The sequence below is a fragment of the Labeo rohita genome, chromosome 5, assembly GCF_022985175.1.
Source record: "Labeo rohita strain BAU-BD-2019 chromosome 5, IGBB_LRoh.1.0, whole genome shotgun sequence".
Classification (NCBI taxonomy): Eukaryota; Metazoa; Chordata; class Actinopteri; order Cypriniformes; family Cyprinidae; genus Labeo; species Labeo rohita.
In genome coordinates this window covers 5,836,219-5,857,309 of record NC_066873.1, presented here as the reverse complement: position 1 = coordinate 5,857,309, position 21,091 = coordinate 5,836,219, and the positions used below count along the sequence as shown (strand labels likewise).

At 36.4% G+C, this 21,091-nt stretch overlaps 1 protein-coding gene across 2 annotated transcripts; it reads left to right on the top strand.

Moving 5' to 3' along the window:
• Nucleotides 1-2,119: 2,119 nt before the first annotated feature.
• ak1 (adenylate kinase 1) lies at nucleotides 2,120-13,395 on the top strand. Of its 2 annotated transcripts, none has more exons than XM_051110723.1 (7): nucleotides 2,120-2,253; nucleotides 8,181-8,213; nucleotides 9,694-9,729; nucleotides 11,523-11,686; nucleotides 11,820-11,936; nucleotides 13,032-13,223; nucleotides 13,310-13,395. In XM_051110723.1, the coding sequence occupies exons 2-7, from the start codon at nucleotides 8,207-8,209 to the stop codon at nucleotides 13,376-13,378; spliced, it is 585 nt and encodes a 194-aa protein (XP_050966680.1). In that variant the 5' UTR covers nucleotides 2,120-2,253; nucleotides 8,181-8,206; the 3' UTR covers nucleotides 13,379-13,395. The 2 variants fall into 2 exon arrangements, with proteins under 2 accessions (XP_050966680.1, XP_050966681.1); XM_051110724.1 differs by lacking the exon at nucleotides 2,120-2,253 and adding an exon at nucleotides 5,291-5,376.
• Nucleotides 13,396-21,091: the final 7,696 nt, after the last annotated feature.

Genomic DNA, 21,091 nt, shown 5'->3' with positions numbered 1-21,091 from the left:
ACTGCCTGCCAAAGACTTTCCATAGAGAAATGTAACTCTGGAGCCAGAGCCTGCAGCCCAATTTGTCCTGGAGCCTGAATCGTTGTCATGCCTGACCAGGTTCATTGATGGCTTGGAGTTGGACCCTGCCCTTGTCCCCTTCTCTTTGGTGCACAGTGGCAGCCTATGAACACAGGCAATATAATTCCCTTCTATATCCAAACCATGCTTCCTCTTTGCATTCCATCCAGCACAGACTCTCCTCTGGTTCCACTCAGCACTGGATCACCTACATCTCCGCTGGTTCTGCCCAGCCTAAATCTTCTGTGTCTCCGCTGGTTTCATCCAGGCCTAAGTCTCCTTCATTAGCCAGCTCTCAGTCGCTTTCGGCAACATCATTCCCGCCCAGCCTCCCTCTCTCTCCTACTCTATCAATTCCAGCCAGTTCCTTGAGCCACTTGTCTCCTTAGTCGGTGGTCCCACTGAGCTGTTTGGATCTGCCTTGGGCCTTCAGGTGTGTTGATCCCCTAGCGGAGCCCTGGACTCCACCCCAGCCCTCTGACCCATAAGCTCCACCTTGGCTCCATGCTCCCTCGTCTTCATCATGGACTGTCATCCTACTGTCTCTGTCAGGCTCCCTCATCCCTCTGGCTTTGCCTTGGTCAGGTGTCACCCTGGTTTTGCCATGGGATTTTAGTCCTTCGGTTATGCCTCAACCCTCCATCCCTTCAGCTCCACTGGATTCCGTGTACCCTCTGGCTCTGCTTTGTCCATGGACAGTGGCCTTCCTGGTACTCCGTCTCTGCCTCAGTCCCACAAGCCCTCAGCTCCCCCTTGGTCCTCCAGACAAGTGGTGTCATCCTAGCTCTTCATCTCCTCTGCTTCACCTCCCATGGCTCCACCTCTGTCAGTTGGGTTTTTGGCTCCATCCTGGTTCTGTCCTTAATCAGTTCTGCCATGGGTCCTCTTCCTGACTGAAGTCTGGCTGGGTCTATAGTGTTTCCCTACACCAGCTTCTCCATTGCCATCTCAGCTTCAACCAACACTCCTTCAACTCTATAACTGTTTTTAGTGCAATTATTTACCTGCATTTGTCCATTTAACCAGCTGTTCAATAATTACCTGCTTGGGTTCACTAACTCCTGTCTTCAGCCTTGTTTTTTTTTTTTTTTTTCATAAATGCCTAGTTCTTTCATAAAACTTTAGATGGCGCAGGCTGATGGGTGTTAACGAAATTGATGATATTCACAGACTTGGCACAAGCTAATTGGTTCTTGTTGTGTACGTAGCCAATGAGTTTGCACCTTTACCTTTACATAGCTGGTTGGCCTTCACTTCAGCTTTTCGCAGCGCACTTTCAAAGTTCCTCTGAAACCCTCCACCTTCCCCAGCTCCACCTGTATAGATCTGCTACGGGTTATTTTAAATGCTATTTGTGCAGCAGCAGTATGTCTTAAATACTCACAGCACTGTATCGACATATGCTTTGGCAGTAGCAAGTTCCTGTACTTGCTTGCAGCAGCAATAATCTACAACTACAGCAATAATCAACAACAGCAGCAATTCAGCAGCAGCGTAGCAGATCTATTCCACCAAGTCCAAAAACATTAACATTGTCATAACCATTACCATGCTAAAATCTTGAGTTGTCATGGAAGGAAAGTGGTTTCTAATATGACATATTATACTTAATGAAATTTATAGATATTAAATGAATATTCACATACATATGTGTAGTTGTATTATATGCATATCTACTGTGTGCAAAATGAAAATATGGTAAAATACACTACTGTTCAAGGGTGTGGGGTCACTTAGGTATTTAAATATTTTTGAAGGAAGTCTCTTCTGCTCCTCAAGACTGCACTTATTTTATTTTATTTTTAAGACTACACTTATTTAAGTCCAGTTCATTCTGCCATAAGAGTTTAGACAAAATTCATGACTGATAATTACTGCAGACATTAAGGCTGCATGATACTGCATATGAAAATGATCAGAATGCTGAACCTTTATCCTGAAATATATGGAAATGTCATGAAGAGAGAAGCAACCAATCATGAGCTCTGATCCATCTGCTACATTCCTGCATTCCCTCCCAGCAGCCTTCCGTCTTCCCAGCGTGCCGCGCGTCAGCCGGAGCCTTGCAGTGCTATATAAAGAGGCAGTGGGCAGAGGGAGGGCTGCCGTGCAGCGGGTCACTCAGACAGACAGGAGCCGGACACACTCAGCCTTCACTGGACCACAGAGAGACAGACAGAGAAAGACAGACAGGTCAGTACAAACGCACTGAGAGGAAGTGGAATAATACAGTACGGAAATGCCTTATCATGTGTGTGTGTGTGTGTGTGTGTGTGAGAGAGTGAGTTAAGCTCTTTAAGGTCTAGCTGTTCACAGGCTGATCAGGGTAAAGCTGCATGAGAATGTGTTTTGACAGCTGCAATGTCAAATGGACAAACACGCAGATGTATATGTTGTTTCATCATTGCAGTCGTCTTGTGTTTTCTCACGAGCTGCACAATACAGTGCTGATCTCACGCTCAGGAATAAACAATCTGATGGAATCAGTCGCGTGTTCTCCATTGTAAACACGGCCTCATTTACGTCAAACGGAGACACTCTCCTCTCTTAAAGCTACAGCAGCTCCGTTGTTATGGCAACAGCAGAAATGCGGTTTTCTAGCGGGTTTGGGAATGTAAAGCGGTCTTGGCTCCGGTCTTATGGCAGACAGCAGCTGGTGCTGTAGAGGAACATCTTTTTTTAGCGTCTCTTCATGAGCGGTCATGAATCTACACGATAGGACAGGATCGAGGTTTCCCTCATATCAATGTCACCAGAAACTGAGCACAAGGTGTCCACAGATACGTCACATGACCCTGAGTCACATTAAAACACATGCAACCAGTTCTAAAATTTGATGGCTGATTTATGAGGCCATATGTGACATTTAATCTAGTCTAGAGACACTTACTGGGATCCCATATTCCTAAAAATAATCTATTCCTGAACAGGGTATGAAATAGGGCTTGAAAGCACATTAAACACCTAATGTTCAGAAAATGCTGTTCATAAACTAAATATTATATGTTACTATGTCATTGCATTAAATGTTATTTTAGATTTATTATTATATTTTTATATTTGCCATTTTTGCAACCGTTTTCAAATTTGTGTCAGTGTAGCTTTAAAAATGACATCAAATTAGTAAAAAAAAAAAAAAACATATATATATATATATATATATATATATAAACTGTCAACATATATTTAACATTTAAATGTTAATATATATTTTAAATACTATATATTAGTATAGATTGATATGTAAAGCTAACTAGTTAATTCATTAACTTGTATGTCCCATAACATAAAGATAATTATTTTTTGATAATTTTCTTTTAATAACTTACAACATTGTACAGATTACATTCAGAACGGCTATTTGCAAATATTATAGGAATGCACAAAGTTTAATTGCATCATTGAAATCTGCATTAAAATGCACTGCATACAGCAGATGAAGGTTTCGTTTGCAGCTGCTCATAGGAAGCCATGAGCAGCTGTCCGCTGAGAGAACCGGCTCATATTTACACCAGCTTTTAATAGAAAATATTACAAACAGCTCTGTGCACCTCAGGTTGCATTTGTGCCTTCCTGTCTTTGGCTCAAACATGTATCTCTGCAGAGTTACGCTGTCTAGTAACCAAAAACTAAGCATTCTGTTACCAAATCATTACATAATCAAAGTCCTTCCAAACATTTCTTCAGTCATGGGAACATTATTTTTATGTATAATAATATGTGTATATAGTAGTGTTAAGAGCGGCTGAAATTCCAATGTAAAACAAACAGTTAAAACAAAATGAATGCTTTATTTTTAAATGTCTCTTGCATGACACACTAAACAGTCCAATATCTCAAATAATGACAGCTTAGTATCACATTAATTGCACAATAATTAAGTCATCTGGACAGAAATGGCAGCGTTTGCTGAGAATGAGCCACATAATGTACTGAACTGTAAATAACACAAGCATGAACACAAGCCATTAAAGCTGCTATGATTCTCAGCTAACGCTTTTTCATATAGACACTTCACGTCAGTAGAAATAAGACATGTAGCTGCAAAGAGCGAGAGCCGCTGAGCCTGTTTGCGTCACGTGCTCTTGAAACTCTGCCATATTCAATTGATCAGATCTGTAGTGTCATACTGTACTTTACACGCATGTAGATCATACAAACAAGCTGCCTGGTTACAGCCAAGAACAACAGTCTCACATGCCAGAGAGTCCTACAAAATCACCATAATTGGCCGGAGAGGCAGTGCTACAGAGTCCAGTGCTGATTCAGGCCTTTGGGTGACATTTACAGTGGCTCAGGGTCACCCGCATATAAAGCAGCCCACTGGAGAAGAGATCAGTGCATTACATAATGCAGTGTGTCAGTGGAGTTCACTGCACAAAACCCGCAAGCATGTGCTGCATTGCCAGTTTGCACATGTATCGTGAAAAAAACATTGTGCATTTACACTTGGTCAGGAATGTGTCTGAAAGCACTGCTTGAAACTCTTTGAGTGATAGGATTGCAGTGTGTTTCAGTGCCTCTTTTTCTGATAAATGAAAACGCATGAAGGGCAAATAGATCAGAAACTCAGCAGCGTTTGACTGTATTTGTCTGATATGCAAATCATTTTATAATACTTTGTGCCTTGTGACTGTGAATTCTAGAAGTGCTTTAAAGTGCCTTGCATGCCATAGTTATTATATTGGCTTGACAATGTCAACCTCAGACAATGGAGGGAATAGGAGTGGCATGCTTTTGTAACGTTTCCTAAAACGTAAAAGTATGGTCCTCATATTTCCAGACTTGTTGCTTCAGCTCACTTGAGTTGATTTACTACAGCCATATACAATTTATACATACAATTATAAATGTGTTTTTATGTATGCAAATGTATGTATATAAACATGAAACATGACCTTTTTCAAAAATTTGCACCAAGCCTTTCGTTTTCAAAAGGTTTCGGCTACTATGAAGCACAACACATTACTTACAGTCACGTTTGCTTGACTAACCCTAACTATTAAAAACGCTGTCTGTAAAGCCTCAGATACATTTGGCTTAAAGTCACAGCAAAATGATCCAACGGTAAGCAGAGATCTGACATTAATATAAATCTTCACTAAGAGAACTTACTGTAGCGCTGCTGTTTTAAAATAGCACTGCAGCTAAAGCACAGACCAGCAGGACCAGTCTTTGAGAACACAGCATTTGCATGCAAGGCACTGTGGGTCACATGACCAGTAGTGCCGTCACAAGAAAAAGGGATCTGTTTACACTTGCCATCCGGACACTCCAAGACAGTGTATTTCAGCCTGGCTGCAGAGCTCCAGAACAGTAAGACACACTCTTTATAAGCTGCTCTCCTATCTCTCTCTGCTGTAGTGTTCACAGCCTTTACGCTAAATGAATTCTGTCTGGAGAGACTCTTGAGTCACCGTGGTGGGTGTGTCGTTTGAGTGTTACTAACCTCTACATTTCAACAGACAGAGCTGTTTCATACAGTTAATAACGTAGAGAACAGGCACAGCTGTTAGGCTGCAGTCTAAGTCTACGCATGCTGTGGTTATGATATAAAGTATCTAGAATTATATGCATAAACACACGTCACAAGTGAGACTAACTCTAACTTGTGACTGAAAAATACCTCTGCAGCAATAACTGATGGTATAAATAGATGTAAATAAATTAATGTTTGGGAGTTTTGAATGCCAGTCAACATTACTCTGTTTATATCGTAAGGCAGTAACAGCTCTAACAGATCTATAAGTAGTGGGTTTCCTCTTCTGGGTTTGTGATGAGGTGTGACTAGTTGGTGTGACAGCTCACATACTCCACTGTTGCGAGAAATGCTGGTTCATGTATGTGTTCATAACCATCTCTTAGTGCATCTAAATCTAGTTTTTGATGCAAAGATATGTAGACCGATGGCTCTAAATGTGTCATTAGCTGTTTTACAGTGCAGGGTTTTAATAAAGTTCTTCACATTTGTATTTTAATTTAAAAATAGCTTTCATTTGGTTTATCATTTTAAAGAAACATACTGTATCTTTGAGAACTCAAAAAGGAGCATTTGTTGTAAATTAACTGTAAAAACAAGTCGTTGTGAACAGATGAAGATCAGCACATGAACACATTTGCACTAATCAGCAGAACAGCAGAAGCACAGGAGATAAGAGTCAAATGTGGTGAAGTGTGTGAAAGCTTGTGCTGTTCCTGTCTGTGTGGAGCAGCTGGCACTCTGAAGAATCCTATATATATATATATATATATATATATATATATTTCTGTGCGCATGGGCCAGTTTGTCTTCGGTTAAACTGCGTTGCTTTTACAAGCATTGATTCATTTGATTACATATAGATTAATTTCTTTATTTCGGGATTATCGGTCTAAATTAATACACTGACAAATGCAGTAAATTATAACTCAGACTTGAGATTTTACTGGGGCACAGCAGATTTTTGGGGTCTAGTGACTAACTGTATTTTTGCATCACTTATATATATATATATATATAAACAAGCCTAATATTACAAAACATAACAATCATTTAAAAAATATATTTTATAATTTAACATTTTCATTAAAGCCAAGTGTAAATCTCATCAAGTTAGAGCTTACTTGATGAGATTTACACTTGGCTTTAATGAAAATGTAAAATTATAAAATATATTTTTATATATATATATATATATATATATAGCATTTTAAATTTATTCCAAAATAATAGCTCAAGGCAGGAACAATTAAAACAATATGTTTTATTTGCGGACTTATGTTCGCTATTCATTTTTATAGATAACTTTTAACTCACTAACCTCTATGACAGATCATGTTTTCATGCCATTTTAAGTCTTATTTGACATAATGAAGTGGTTATATCTAAGTGTGTGGGTTGTTTATATTTTAAATTAGTCATTGTTCATTCAGAAGAGGTGGGATTTATTCCATGAACGAATCACAGCCGAACATAACCAGTCATATCCAATCATATCAATGATTGGCAATGCATCCTCTCAGCTGACTTTCCCTAATTCATTTTCAATTACCCTCCATCAAACCCAGGGCACGCTTTAGGGGGTCTGTTAAAATTCAGTGGTCTTAGTGGGTCTATATATATATAACAAATGTGTTAAAATAATGATAAAACAATAGTATTAATGTTTGCAAACAACAAACATAGTAATGATTTACGTTTTAGAGGTTTTTGCGAGAAATAACATGTATACCTTATTCACTCGCGCGTAGCATGTGACCTGTACACAGAGAAAAGCAGCTCTGGTAGTGTAAAGATTAAAGTTTGTTGTCACTACGAACATGACACGATTTTTAAAAATGGCAAATGTTCTGCGAATCACCGGTTGTAAAAACAAAGAAACCGTAACTTACTTGTCCATCTGTTCTGAGAAAATGTCCTGTATCTGTGTAAACGATGCCTTGAATCGCATTCATCCGCGCATAGAAACCAGGTCGAAGAGCAACCAAAACAATGTTCTTCCGCCAAACGCGTGCGGTTTTATTTTAACCGTTTAAATTTATCGTAGCATTACTGTATTGTAGCGTAAATCAACCTCAGCATAAAACACCTCGTTTAACTTTAAGGATCATATTAGATAAGGGAAAATGCACATAAAAAGTCAGGAGGACCGTTTTAATAGCAAAAGACACTGGACTGACATTACAGCTGAGTTGATCTCATATCTGGAGCAAAGTTCATTGGCCTCACTCTTGGTAAATGTTCAGCTCAGGCAGTAGGAAATATTTTACTTCATTTACAAAGTTACAGTAGAACAATAGCAACATGACCCGGGCAGAAAGGTAAATAGATAAGTCAGAAATGTACACTGTGTGCGTGCGTGTGTGTGTGTGTGTGTGTGTGTGTAGAGAGAGGGAGAGAGAGGGAGGAGTGTGAATGAATGAAGTGTTGTTGGGTCAGTGTGTGACGGTGTTACAGGACTCTGTTGGGAAACACTAATGCTTTGAGCAAGCTGAATCTTTATTTCAGCATGAAACTTTCTGATGAATTTTCTAATCTGTTAATAGGAATTCAGATAAAATGAATGAGTGACAGACTTCAACAAAACAATAGTTCTGTACTCTTTATCTGAACTAATCTTTGTCTATTATTGCTCTTACAGGATAGTCTCTCACATAATAGACAACTATGGCAGGTAAGAATTTCTTTCCATCTACAGTATTTTACGTTTTGAAAGTTTTTTTTTTTTTAATAATTATGAAACATTTATGACTGTTTATGACACGTACAATTGAAAATTGAAAGAAACTGCCTTCAGTAAGTCGTAGAGCTTGTTCAATCAGACTGGTTCAAGACGTGTCATGAAACACAATGAGGGTTTCCAAACATGGACCTCCTAAGGAGGGACCCGGAGACAGATTGAGATGAACAGCAGCTCTGACCTTTACACACACAGTATCATTGTGAGCATTAAACTCAATGTCAAACACACATATGGAGAACTAAGCAGCAAATAAACAGTGACTGTCGACATGAACACAAACGAACGACTTCACCATTCATCAACAACATCTGATGGTCTCTAATGACCTCATGTGGACATTCGTTGTATTGCAAGAGCTTCCGACAAGGCTTTTTTTTTTTTTTTTAGATAGTTTATTATATTAGATAGATGTCTTACTTAAACCTGTTCATTTTGCATGTCTCTCTTGTCAAACACACCCAGTTCAAGTCTTGCAGTCTACTAATGAGCTGATGAGTTAAAACAAGTGTGCTAGATAAGGGAGACATACAAAATGTGCAGGGCAGGGGGGCCTCCAGAACAGGTTTGAAAAACCTTGATCTAGTAAACCCGATCAGGTTAAAATACCTAAAGGGAACATTGTTTTGAAATGTTTCTAAACCATTAAAATGTCATTTTTTCTTGTTGTGATTATAATGTTATTTAAACTAAAGGTTACTGTTTCGTACAACATTCTATTAACTTTTTTATTAACACAAAATATAACATTATTTTAACATTTTTTTTTATTCTAAGAACACGTCCAGTTTTCTTGTTGTAATTAAAATTGTATTTAAAGCTTTCTTAAACATTCTACTAATGTTATTTTTAACCAAACTAAACATTTTCTAAATATTTCTAAACGTTTTACAACATAGATTAGCTAATGAATTAATACGACATAAAGGGTAATTTAACTTTAATGTCAGAGCACATCTTACATGTTCATACTGAACATACACAAAGCAAAATACGTTTGCGTGTAGTGCCTTAATGGTGAACATTTTGTACATTTATGTTGTATTGGTCGCAGTCATTGTTCACATGTCATCAGTAGTTCAGGTTAAAACCTGTTTGATGAAGCTCTTCATAATGTTGGCAACAGTTGCCATGGTGACCTCAAGCATTCAGAAGTAACTTAAGAAAAGAGCAGAATCAGTGTAAAGCTAGACGATTGTGGTCAAAAATGGGGTTAGGCTGCTTGAGTAAATCAGCAGTCGCTGCGCTGAACACAGATGGTAAATGATTTCAACAGAATATCATTTGGAAATCATCAGACTTCAGAATCCAAGAAAGTCTTAAAGAGTTCATGAGCAGTGATTTCATATAATAACAGTCTCTGTTGATTCGCATGCTACATTTGGACTGATTTGAATGTTTCATTCTGTCACAGATAAAATTAAAGATGCTAAGATCGTCTTTGTGGTGGGTAAGTTGAATTGTTTACATTTCACTTTGTGTACTAACAGTCAATTATGAAATGAGGTGGTTTTGTAAATTTAAAACTCATAATCATCAGCAGTGATGGAGAGAAACTATATAGAAACTATGAGTATGTTTTATTAGAAAATACTATTTGAGTTTTTCTGTTTCAGAATTGCACATTTAATTCAACATTACATGCCATTTCTTTGTAATCATTTGTGGAATTATGCGTAAAGAAAAAAAAAAAATATATATTTTTTTTTCAGTGTGCATGAATTTATAACTGTAAAGGCCAATTCACACCACACAGAAAACTCCAACAAACACGTTTGTTGGGTTTTGTTGGAACATTGTGTTATCCCTGTCGGCATCTGTTGTTTTTGCTCGAATGAACATGTTCAATTAGCGTTTGTTGGGGCAGTGTGAACATGACAGTTATTTTTCATTAAAGTTGCAATCCAGCAGCCAGCTTATTTGTTGGTGGCCTTTAGTTTCAAATAATGCACTGCTTTTATGTTTTTTCATGCTATGTAAACCTCTTAGTAAAGCATGCGTCTCTGAGCCGCCTCTCTTTCTCGTATCAGAGTGGCTCTAATGTGGCTTTGCTTCTGTGTAAATGAAATTATACATCAGAGCTGTTGTCATGGATACTGGCATTCAAACATGAGCATCAACACAGAAGGCAAGATTTTGTCGAATGTGGCTTTCAATGGATTTACTGTGATTTCTGTGCAAATATATTCATGTCGTCTCTGAAAGACCTCGTCATGTTCACATGCTGCTTTTGTGCCCGCCTTTTGGTGCAAAAGCAACATAAACAGAAAAAAAGTAAAATTTTTATCAGGACTGTAATTGAAGCAACATGTTCTTCAACACTGTTTATCCATTTCAAATGTCCATTGTATTGGAATATACACTACTGGTCAAAGGTTTTGAATAATTAAGATTTTTTTTTTAATGTTTGGAAAGTCTCTTCTGTTCACCAAGGCTGGATTTATTTGATCAAAAATACTCTAAAAATGGTCAAATATTTGTACTATTTAAAATAGCTGTTTTGTGAATATATTGTAAAATGTAATTTATTCCTGTGGTCAAATCAGAATTTTCAGCGTCATTACTCCAGTCTTCAGAGATCCAAACTTTTGACGAGTAACATTATTGTATAAAAGCACAGTTTTTGCATTAAGAATGTGACATACAAGACCGTTAAAGGCACTTTTTCCCCCACAAGGTTTCTCCTACTTTATCTCATGAACTTGTTTCAGTCAGTTTTAGCTTTTGCTGGTTTGCAGATCCATTATCAGTTGGTTTGTAATGCAACAAGTTTGAACAAAGCGGTTTCTTTCAAAAAAGGCTCGCTTTCATCACCAGAAACACAAAAGCAGCACACTTTCTGAGTGCTCTTGACCAGCTTTCTACAAAGTCTTCTGTGTCACAAGATTCTTCAGAAATCATTCCAATATGCTAATTTGCAGCAAGAAAGTTTTCTGATTGTTATCAATGTTAAAAACAGTTGTCCTTGTTTCTGTAGACTGGAGTAATGAAGCTGAAAATTCAGCATTGATCCCAGATATATATTACTGTTTACAGTATATTCACTTAGAAAACATTTTAAATATTTTAAATTTTTTTAAGTATTTTTGAACAAATAAATGCAGTCTAGGTGAGCAGAAGAGACTTCTTTCAAAAACATTAACAAATCTTAATAGTTGCACATTGTGCTGCTTGGTGAAATCAAATCAAATCAAATCAAATCAAAGCAACATTACATTGATCTAACCAGTGTTCTTATGTCAGGCGGCCCCGGCTCTGGAAAGGGCACCCAGTGTGAGAAGATCGTGGCAAAGTACGGCTACACTCACCTGTCCTCAGGTGACCTGCTGCGTGCGGAGGTGGCGTCCGGCTCAGAGAGGGGCAAACAGCTCCAGGCCATCATGCAGAAGGGAGAGCTTGTGCCTCTGGTCAGTCCAATCACCCTTCACATGCTGGATAAAAGCATTTCTCAGTGCTGATGTCACTTCCCGTTAGCCTGAGCTGAAAAATGAACTCTGATACACTGAGAGGTTCATTCTGATGCTGCTCTTGTTTCTGCAGGACACAGTTCTGGACATGATCAAAGACGCCATGATCGCCAAAGCTGACGTCTCAAAGGGCTACCTGATCGACGGATACCCTCGTGAGGTCAAACAGGGAGAGGAGTTTGAGAAGAAGGTAAAACAACAAAGTGGAATCTCAGGAAATGGTGTCATTTATGACTGGGCTTCAGGATTGAAATAATTTCATCTAAAGTAATTACTGCTGAACGGTGAATTTCAGATGTTATATTTTCCCATCTCAGAGTAGCAGTAATCAACATTAGTGGTCAATTTCCTTGGCTGATTCTTAAAATGTTCTCTCTAAATATGTGTGAATACAGTGAAGCACAGACAGTTATTTACCATCTGCTTTAAAAATCTGAATTGGTAACTAAGGTATATTTTATTATTGTCACTCAGAATACAAATGAATATCTCAGAAATGTCACTATATAATAGAACATTTTTAAAAAGAAATTAATACTTTTATTGATCATGGATGCATTCAATTCATCAGAAGAGACATTTATAATGTTACAAAAGATTTCTATTTCAAATAAATGCTGTTCTTTTGAACTTTCTATTCATCAAAGAATCCTGAAAAATAAAATGTATCACAGTTTCTACAAATTTATGAAGCAGCACAACTGTTTTCAACATTGATAATAATCAGAAATGTTTTTGAGCGGCAAATCAACATATTAGAATGATTTTTGAAGAATCATGTGAAGACTGGAGTAATGATGCAGAAAATTCAGCTTTGATCACAGCAATAAGTTATATTATTATATTACAATATTATTTAATTACACAACATCACATAGAAAACAGCTATTTTAGCTTACTCCATGTTTTTGATCAAATAAATGCAGCACTGCTGAGCAGAAAAGATTTCTTTCAAAAACATTGAAACACCAGCCCCAAACTTTTGACCGCTAGTGCATATAAAACAACATCCAATTCAATCATTTATAACGCATAAAATAAATGTAATGAATGAATTTCAGAAAAGCATTTATACATTTGTGTCCAGTACAAAACAACAGTGTAATCAATGAAAACATACGAGTAAGTTCAGTATTATGTTAATTATACAGGAAGTCATAAGACACATGTCCTGAGAAAGACCCGAACCTATAAGCACACACAGCATAATCAGGTTTTCAAAACTTAAAAGCTCCTTGAGAAGTTGTTCAGATCGAGCATGCCGTGTCTCTCTCCTCTCTCTCAGATCGGCGCTCCAGCTCTGCTGCTGTACATCGACGCTAAAGCCGAGACAATGGTGAAGAGGCTGGTGAAGCGCGGAGAGACCAGCGGCCGCGCCGACGACAACGAGGAGACTATTAAGAAGCGTTTGGATCTCTATTACAAAGCCACTGAGCCCGTCATCGCTTACTATGAGAAACGCGGCATTGTTAGGAAGGTAAGCGGACTGAAATATGATTGACTCAGTCAAACATGACAGCGATTCTCTCTTTAACTCTCTCTGATTTTTCTCTCCTCTTCCAGATTGACTCTGAGCTGCCAGTGGATGAGGTATTTACTATTGTTGAAAAAGCTATTGATGAGCTGAAGTAAAATCATTTGACAACAAACTCTTGTTTGGGCTATTCTTTTGCCTTTTTCTCCCATATAGTGTATACTCATCTTTGCCTTAACAGTAACCTTATTACCAGTGCTTAATTTACCACCTTGTATCAGTTTCTTTTGTAGTGTGAACATGTACTCTAAAAAAAAAAAAAAAATTGTTTTTTAGTTTTTGGGTAGTTTTTGTGTAACCTAGCTCCTGGGACAGTAGGGGAGACCAGGGGCATTGTCAGTAGGATTCTCTCTCTGCCTGTAAAAGAAGTACGATCATTTCACCTCAGCAGAATTTTTCAACAAAATTTGATTTTGAGGTATGAAACTAACATTTTGGATGTTAAATATTTTTCTTCTGCTGTCTAAAGTTTAGATGACTGTGTATTTAAACTTGCATCTATAAGTTATCGATAAAAAATTTAACATGAATAACCTAACGTAGGTATTGCTAGCTAGTATACAAGATTTTATCATGGCTGCAACATCGGGGGCAACATTGTGTCAAAAATCTGAAATGTAACATTTTTTTATTCATTTATTTCCAGTAAAACCATATAAACCATATACAAATATTTTTGTTCAATAATATTGTATCCTTTTTATTTTGAGAGAATTTTTAGGTTACTAATTAATATTTATGCAATAATTATGGTCAAATTTTTTCCCCATTGAAAATCATAGGAAAAATAAAAACAATAAAAAATGTATGTTATTTTTCAAATATGACAGTGTTTCATGCCAAAATAGAGTCAATGCCTTAAAAATCCATTTTTTAAGTCAAAGTAGCGTCATCTGGTGGGAGTAAAAAAGGAAAATCATCTGCAATTCCATGGATTAGCCACTAGATTCCTATATAGCTCTGTATAAAAGGCTTATACATTCTCTAGCTGTTTTAAGACATAAATACTCATTTTTATTAAGTTGTGGATTCAGATATATGTTTAGACATTCTCAAAGGTTCTCTAAAGGTTTAGATTTTTTTTGGTTTGAAATGTCAGTTTTTGCATTAATTTTACAACAGTCAAACCTGAACACAGAGAATGACTTTATATTTGTATTAAACTGAAAAACCACTGTAACTCCACAACAGTATGATCCAGTAAGTTAAAGATTGGTATGCATCTTCTATGACTCATGAAACACCTCAAAAACAAGGCAAACTTTATTATACATTTTATTATACATTTCAAAGTTTTCTTATAAATTCTTATACAATTATCTTATTAAATTATCTTATACATTTCTAAGCAAGTAGTACTGCCAGACACAAGTATTTCTGCTTCAAGTTGAGGTGTCAGGCGTTATCAAGTCAAGCCCTGAAAGATGTTAAGGCTTGAGTGGAGGGATGGAAAGGCCACTCATGTCAGCCCGCCAGGCGCAAAGCTGACTGAAGATAGAAAACAACAGGGTGGCTTTGACAGGGCTTGTTTTCTAAGGTTCTTCATGTCTTACTCCATGACCTGAAAAAAATTAAATCTGCATTAATAGTATAAATACATTACATTTAGAACAAATTTGATATGGTAAGAAGTTTATGACCGATGATCAAACCAAACCAAAAACGACAAAATACATTCTTAAACTTAGTACCTTAAACCAGTCATGGAGATGCATCTTCTCCAGATTGATCCTCTGCTGTGGATCAGACTGCAGACATGAAGAAATCATGTGGCAGCATTCTGTGCAAAAAGATGAGGTTGATTTATTAGCTTATTCTGTACACCTGCTCTCTTTTAAACCATAGGTCTTTTTGGTGTGATACAGAATACAGATTGTCCTTCATTCTTCTTTGATGATTATCTTACCTTGTGACAGGCCACGTCTGGTCCATCACCTCTTACTGATCAGATCCAGGTCATAGTCTGTTGGGTAATATCCACACGCCATCATTTTGCGTGGTATCTGCCATTCACTGTGATCTCTGGTGGACAGTATGCTTTTGTGCCTAGAGGAAAGAGATTTTGTCCGTTTAATGCATTTACACATCATGTTGACTATGCAGGATGCAATTCTGTGAAATAATTAACAAAGCAGTTCCTAACACATACCACTGAAGACTTCGTAGCCAAATTTCTTCACTTGCACACCACACCCGAAGTCAATCAGTTTCACCTCCATGGTGTCCTGGTTCACCAGCAGGTTCTTCATTTTGATGTCCTGATGAAAGACGCCACGCTTGATGCAAACGTCAGCGGCTTCAATGACCTGCCGCATGACCTTTCGTGCCATCCCCTCGTCAAGGCTCTCTCCATGGAGCTTCACGAAATTTTTCAAGTCCATGCAGGGCATGGGCCGGTCCATGATCATGATGTAGTGGTCTTCGTTGTCCTGCCAGTCCAGAAGTTGTATTATCTGAGGAGCTCCGGGGCTCTTATTGGCCATGAGTGTCAGGACTATCTCCATGGGGATGTCTTCTGGATGACCAGGCTAAAGAAATGGAAATATGATGCCTAGATTGAGATGAGTTCCCAAATATTGACTTGGTTCACAAATCAGAACAGTTTACCTGTTAATAGTAATTAATATAAATATAAGATGTTAGAAATTGAAAACAGTGACTTTGAAAACGTGCAGCTTACTCACCACTCTGATATAAGGCATGTTAGGGGTCATTCTTAATGACATGATATGTGGTCAGAATTCCTGTTTAATTATGTTTGATAAGAATTATATAGTTAGCTGCATCTTGTACATTGCAGTATGTAAATATAGCCGTAAAGGCTGGGCTGCTTAAAGTTTCTGACACCTTAAAACCATGAAGAAACATGCATGAATGAAAAAATACACAGAGCAGAAATTGCTTAAGGGCAGGCGGCATAAACGCATTTTTTATACTACTTTCGGTTCTAACAGTCTATTTTCATTGGTTTTTATGTTTCATGCACATTTTAAGCAGTGCTTAGTTTGTAAATTGCCAGGTCTAGGAAGAAAGTGGGGTGATGGATTCTGAGGGAGAACATTCGCAATCACACGGGTGTACCAACTTATATTTTGGATCTTCTTCAGGTAAGAGTATGTTTTGGTTTGTGTATGTTTTATTTAATTTATAAAATAGTTTCTTTTGGTGTAAATTATTTTATTTTGTGTAAAGAAAACTAAGGTGTGAGTCAGCTAAATGGTCTTTTCACGTCAATTAAATTTTTAATTTTTTTTACTTCTAAAATTCTTCTTAACAGTTTAAATGTAAGAAATATTGTATACATGTTTAAACCATAAAAATATGTTGTATTAAGAACTCTACTTAACGTAAATAAAGGCAATTAGGCAAAGAAAAAAAGAAAGAAAGAAAGAAAGAAAAAGAAAATAAGTGAAAAACAAAAACAAAAGGAAACTAACAACAGTTATTGAAAACCTAATGAGAAAGGTAGCCTATAATCAGGAATAAAGGCTGATCAATGCATTGGAGGTTGAGAGGGAAATTTACCTACCATTACCATATTTGCATCCTTTACCATCTAATCAATCTCAGTTTTAATTTTGTGTTGCTAGAGGTTTGCTTCACTATAAGCTTAAATTAAATGTTTTTGGTCTGCGCTCTGACATTGTTCTGTTAATTCTGCTAAGCTTTAACTTAAGATGAAACTGAAACTGAAACAAAACTGTATAAAAACTAGACAGAAATGTTTTCACAAAATGAAACTAAACTAAAACTAACTAAAATATTAATGAAACTGCAAACGAAACTTGATTTTATATAAACACTGAAAACGAAACAAAAGTAAAAATGAATTTAAAACAAAATTCCTCTTCTGGCATATTCCAGCACAAATGAACCCTTGCGACCTTTCGGATTTTACATTTTTTAATTTAATTTTTTTTTTTTTTTTTTTTTTTTTTGCCTGTGTTATTGCCAGCTGCATAAATTTGGGCGCAGGTGTGTATTTTTATTGGAATTTTGCTATTTCACCCCCATTTCCTTTAAAGGGGTCATCAGATGCCCATTTTCCACAAGTTGTTATGATTCTTTAGGGTCTTAATGAAAAGTCTATAATATACTTTGGTTAAAAATTCTCAATGGTAGTGTAAAACAACACCCTTTTTACCTTGCTAAAATCAGCTTTGCAAAAATCGTCCCATTCTGGTCGAGGTTGCTTTAAATGCAAATGAGCTCTGCTCGCCCCACCCCTCTCTTCTCTCTGTGGATTGATGAGCCTGTTTACTTCAGCCACATTTAGCCACTAAACTTGCTAACTAGCACATTATTAGGAAAGGCGATCGCAAAGATTCATAAAAAAACCCTTATACTCACTTCTGCTGTAAGTGAAGCTGGATCACGAATAATCCGCACGAACACATACGGATATATTGGATCAGGAGGCGTATTCCCTTCACAAACAAATGTAATTCACTGCATCTTCAGCGGCTCAGATGTCGGGAGTAAATGACGACCAGTATGTTCATTATTACATCCAGCAACACAACACCTCAATCGCTCAATTCTTGTCTAACTTACATCCCTGCTCCGGCATCGAAACAAAGAGGGCGGACTGTTACAACTGATCTTAGGTAAGACGCTCATGTCAGTCAACTATCGTGGGAGTGGCCTCTGTCGGTGTGACAGCACAACGACAGGCATCTTAGAATGGCTCGACATAAAAAAGGGGATATTATTTTTACAGATTAATTAAAAAACACTGCACAGATTTTTATCATTATAGGGTAGATTTGTACATACACTGCCAAAACACATTAATGTTCAAACAGCATGTAAAAGTGAACTTAGCATCTGATGACCCCTTTAAAAAAACTGTTTTGCACTAGGTACAAAAACGTTCCTCTCAGGACCTTAAGCACAAAAATGTCCCCACTGAAACCCATTAAAACTGCTATTTTTACTTACAGTGCCATTTAACTGTATAATGATGAAATGTTTGTTAATATATTTTCATTCTGGTGGCAAGGCTTCAAAATTAAATTTTTTACCAGATGGTGCCGTTTTTTTAGATTTGGCTAATAAAGCAATTACTCACTTTATTCCGGTTTTCTGCTTCTGCATATTATAGAGCCAATTGGATAAATAATGCAGCTGTAATTGTGTGGGAATGTCAGAGTGTGGTTTGTATGCGTGTCATAAAAATGTGCTTGTAATATTTGACAGACAAAAACACTACTGCAAATCACAAATCCAACCACTGTGTGCACCAGTGGAGTTTTGCTGGCATCTAATGGGGAAAATTTGATACTGCGCCCAAACAAATTCTTACTGAAAGCTAATTTTTTGAGATATCAACCTCAAATTTGAAACACAACTTGTTTAGATTTATGTCTTTGATTTTCTAACATGTTTCATAAAATATACATTATATAAAAATATTTTTCATAAAGCATTTTCATAAGCTTAAACCTCTATAACCAGCCAGAATACTTTAGCAACTGTCTTTAAACCAGCCTAGCATCCCACAGGCTGTATAAAACCTTCAAACTTTATAACTCTTCAACTACAATGGGATTCGTAAACCTTCAGATTTTATAAAGCTGTTTAAACTTTTATTTACATTTTTGTCAAGCTGACATTCAGAAATGCCTTTTCTGTGTGTGTGTTCATTGCCAGTGGTCACAACACTGACTGAAAATCATCTCTACACTTTATTCATGATAGATCCAGTCCTTGATTCACTGGCTGCCAGCGTCCAAATGTAATGTTCAAATTGTGAAATAATCTGAAACATACGAAAGCTTATTTCTGCTGCTTAAAAATAAATAAATAAAAATAATAATAATGCTTCAGTAAGTCATAATTCAGCCAAATATGTAATGAAAATGTGACATGATGACATAAAATGTCAAAATTATGTCATACTAAATTGGAATTATTCACGAAAAGTCATAATTATAACATAACTAGTCAAAATTATGACAAGCTAAATCAAAATTTTGAGTTAAAAAGGCAAAACATTACTATTTGTGTCAATTTTGAATGCATATTTATAATTAGCTATTTAATTTTTGATCTTATAATTATGACTTAGTAGTATGATGTAATTTTTTAAGTCATTTTGGCTTTTTTATATCATAATTATGACCTTTTATCTCATAATTACAATTTTTTTAATGTCACATTTTGAATTGGTATGTCATAATATTACATTTTTATCACATCATTATGACATAGTATGTCATAATTATGACTTTTAAAGTCACAAATTCAGGTTTTCATCTCATAATTATGACTTTTAAAGTCATAATTATAACTTATTCTTTTGAAGAAGCCATCTGTTCACATTAATTCCATTTTTTTAATAACTACATTGCTTGGTGGAAGGATTATTATTTGTTCAATAAATTATTACTTTTTTTTATTGTTGTGTGTTTTTTTTAAACCAATGCACACTGTAAAGCTGTGGTTTATAGTGAATTTAGAACTGCTCGAAGTCATGCCTAACAACGACTCTTAGCTCTTCTGATGTCAATGTACTAAAGCATGGCTTCACTGGGCTCATTGCTTTAATCCATTACTATCTCACCTGGCCAGAACACAGTCCTGGAGTCCAGTGAGGTCTCCTGACCACTGCAGATAACACAGACAAAGTAGGCCTGTACTTTTGGCTTTACAGTGCAGTTGTTGCCGGTTCGCTCCTCTGGACCAGCGCAGTATTGAGTGCGTCGCTCTAGGGCACAATGCTGATAAAAGCAGGAATGATTCTGCATTAGCCCCTGCCCTTCAAATCTGAATCCGTCAAGAGCAGGTTAGTACAGCAGAAGCCTGTCATGTGGGTCATACTTCACAGGGTCACCTAATTTCACCTAATGTTTAAAAGAAACCAAAATAAATAAATTGCATTTTATAAGCACATAAAGTCACCATTACCAATAAATAAATAGTCCTATTTTTTTTTTTTTTTTTTTTTTTTACCAGTGTTGCCACTGTTAGTAAAAATGAGAAGTATTAAAAATAATTTTCATTCATTTAAATAAAATATAATATGAATAGTACATTGAAAAACTTATAAAACTGGAAAATGAAAGCTAAATAGAACTTTAAAAAATGATAAAGATTACAAATGCATAACAACATCACTACAATGAAAAAAAAAATTCTAAACATTATGAAAATTATTAGCTCTTCATTTTAAAATTACTAGTGCTTTACAGGTTAATCACACAACCCAGCTTTTATTTGTTTTAGTTTGAGTTATTTTAGTACATCAGTTTAAACTAAACAAAAATGAGAAATAATTTAACTAGCTGAAATAAAATTGTTTAATTATACAGTCAAACTAAAATGTATGCAGACACCTTCAACATTTCTCACATTATCACAGTGTATAAACTTAGAGTTAAACTGTGTCAGAACAAATTAATCTTGATAATCACAAATAAATAACCGTCAAACCAAAATTTTTTCAGACACCTTTAAAATTTCTCACAGTATATTTGCTATAGTTTAGAAAATGGTAATAAAATCTGACAAGAACTAAACTGTGTCAGTACAAATTCATCTTGAGAATGCCAGAAAACTTTGATAGAAAGGTATGTAACAAAACATATACATATACTTTATTTTGCTATCCTCACTTACATAAATTAACTATAGCAGTAGCACCCACTAGTTAAAAAAAAAATAATAAAATAGATAGATAGATAGATAGAGAGAGAGAGAGAGAGAGAGAGAGAGATCATGGGTCATGGGCAACAGCTCTGGTGGACATTCCTGTAGTCAGCATGCCAATTGCACGCTCCCTCAAAACTTGCGACATCTGTGACATTATG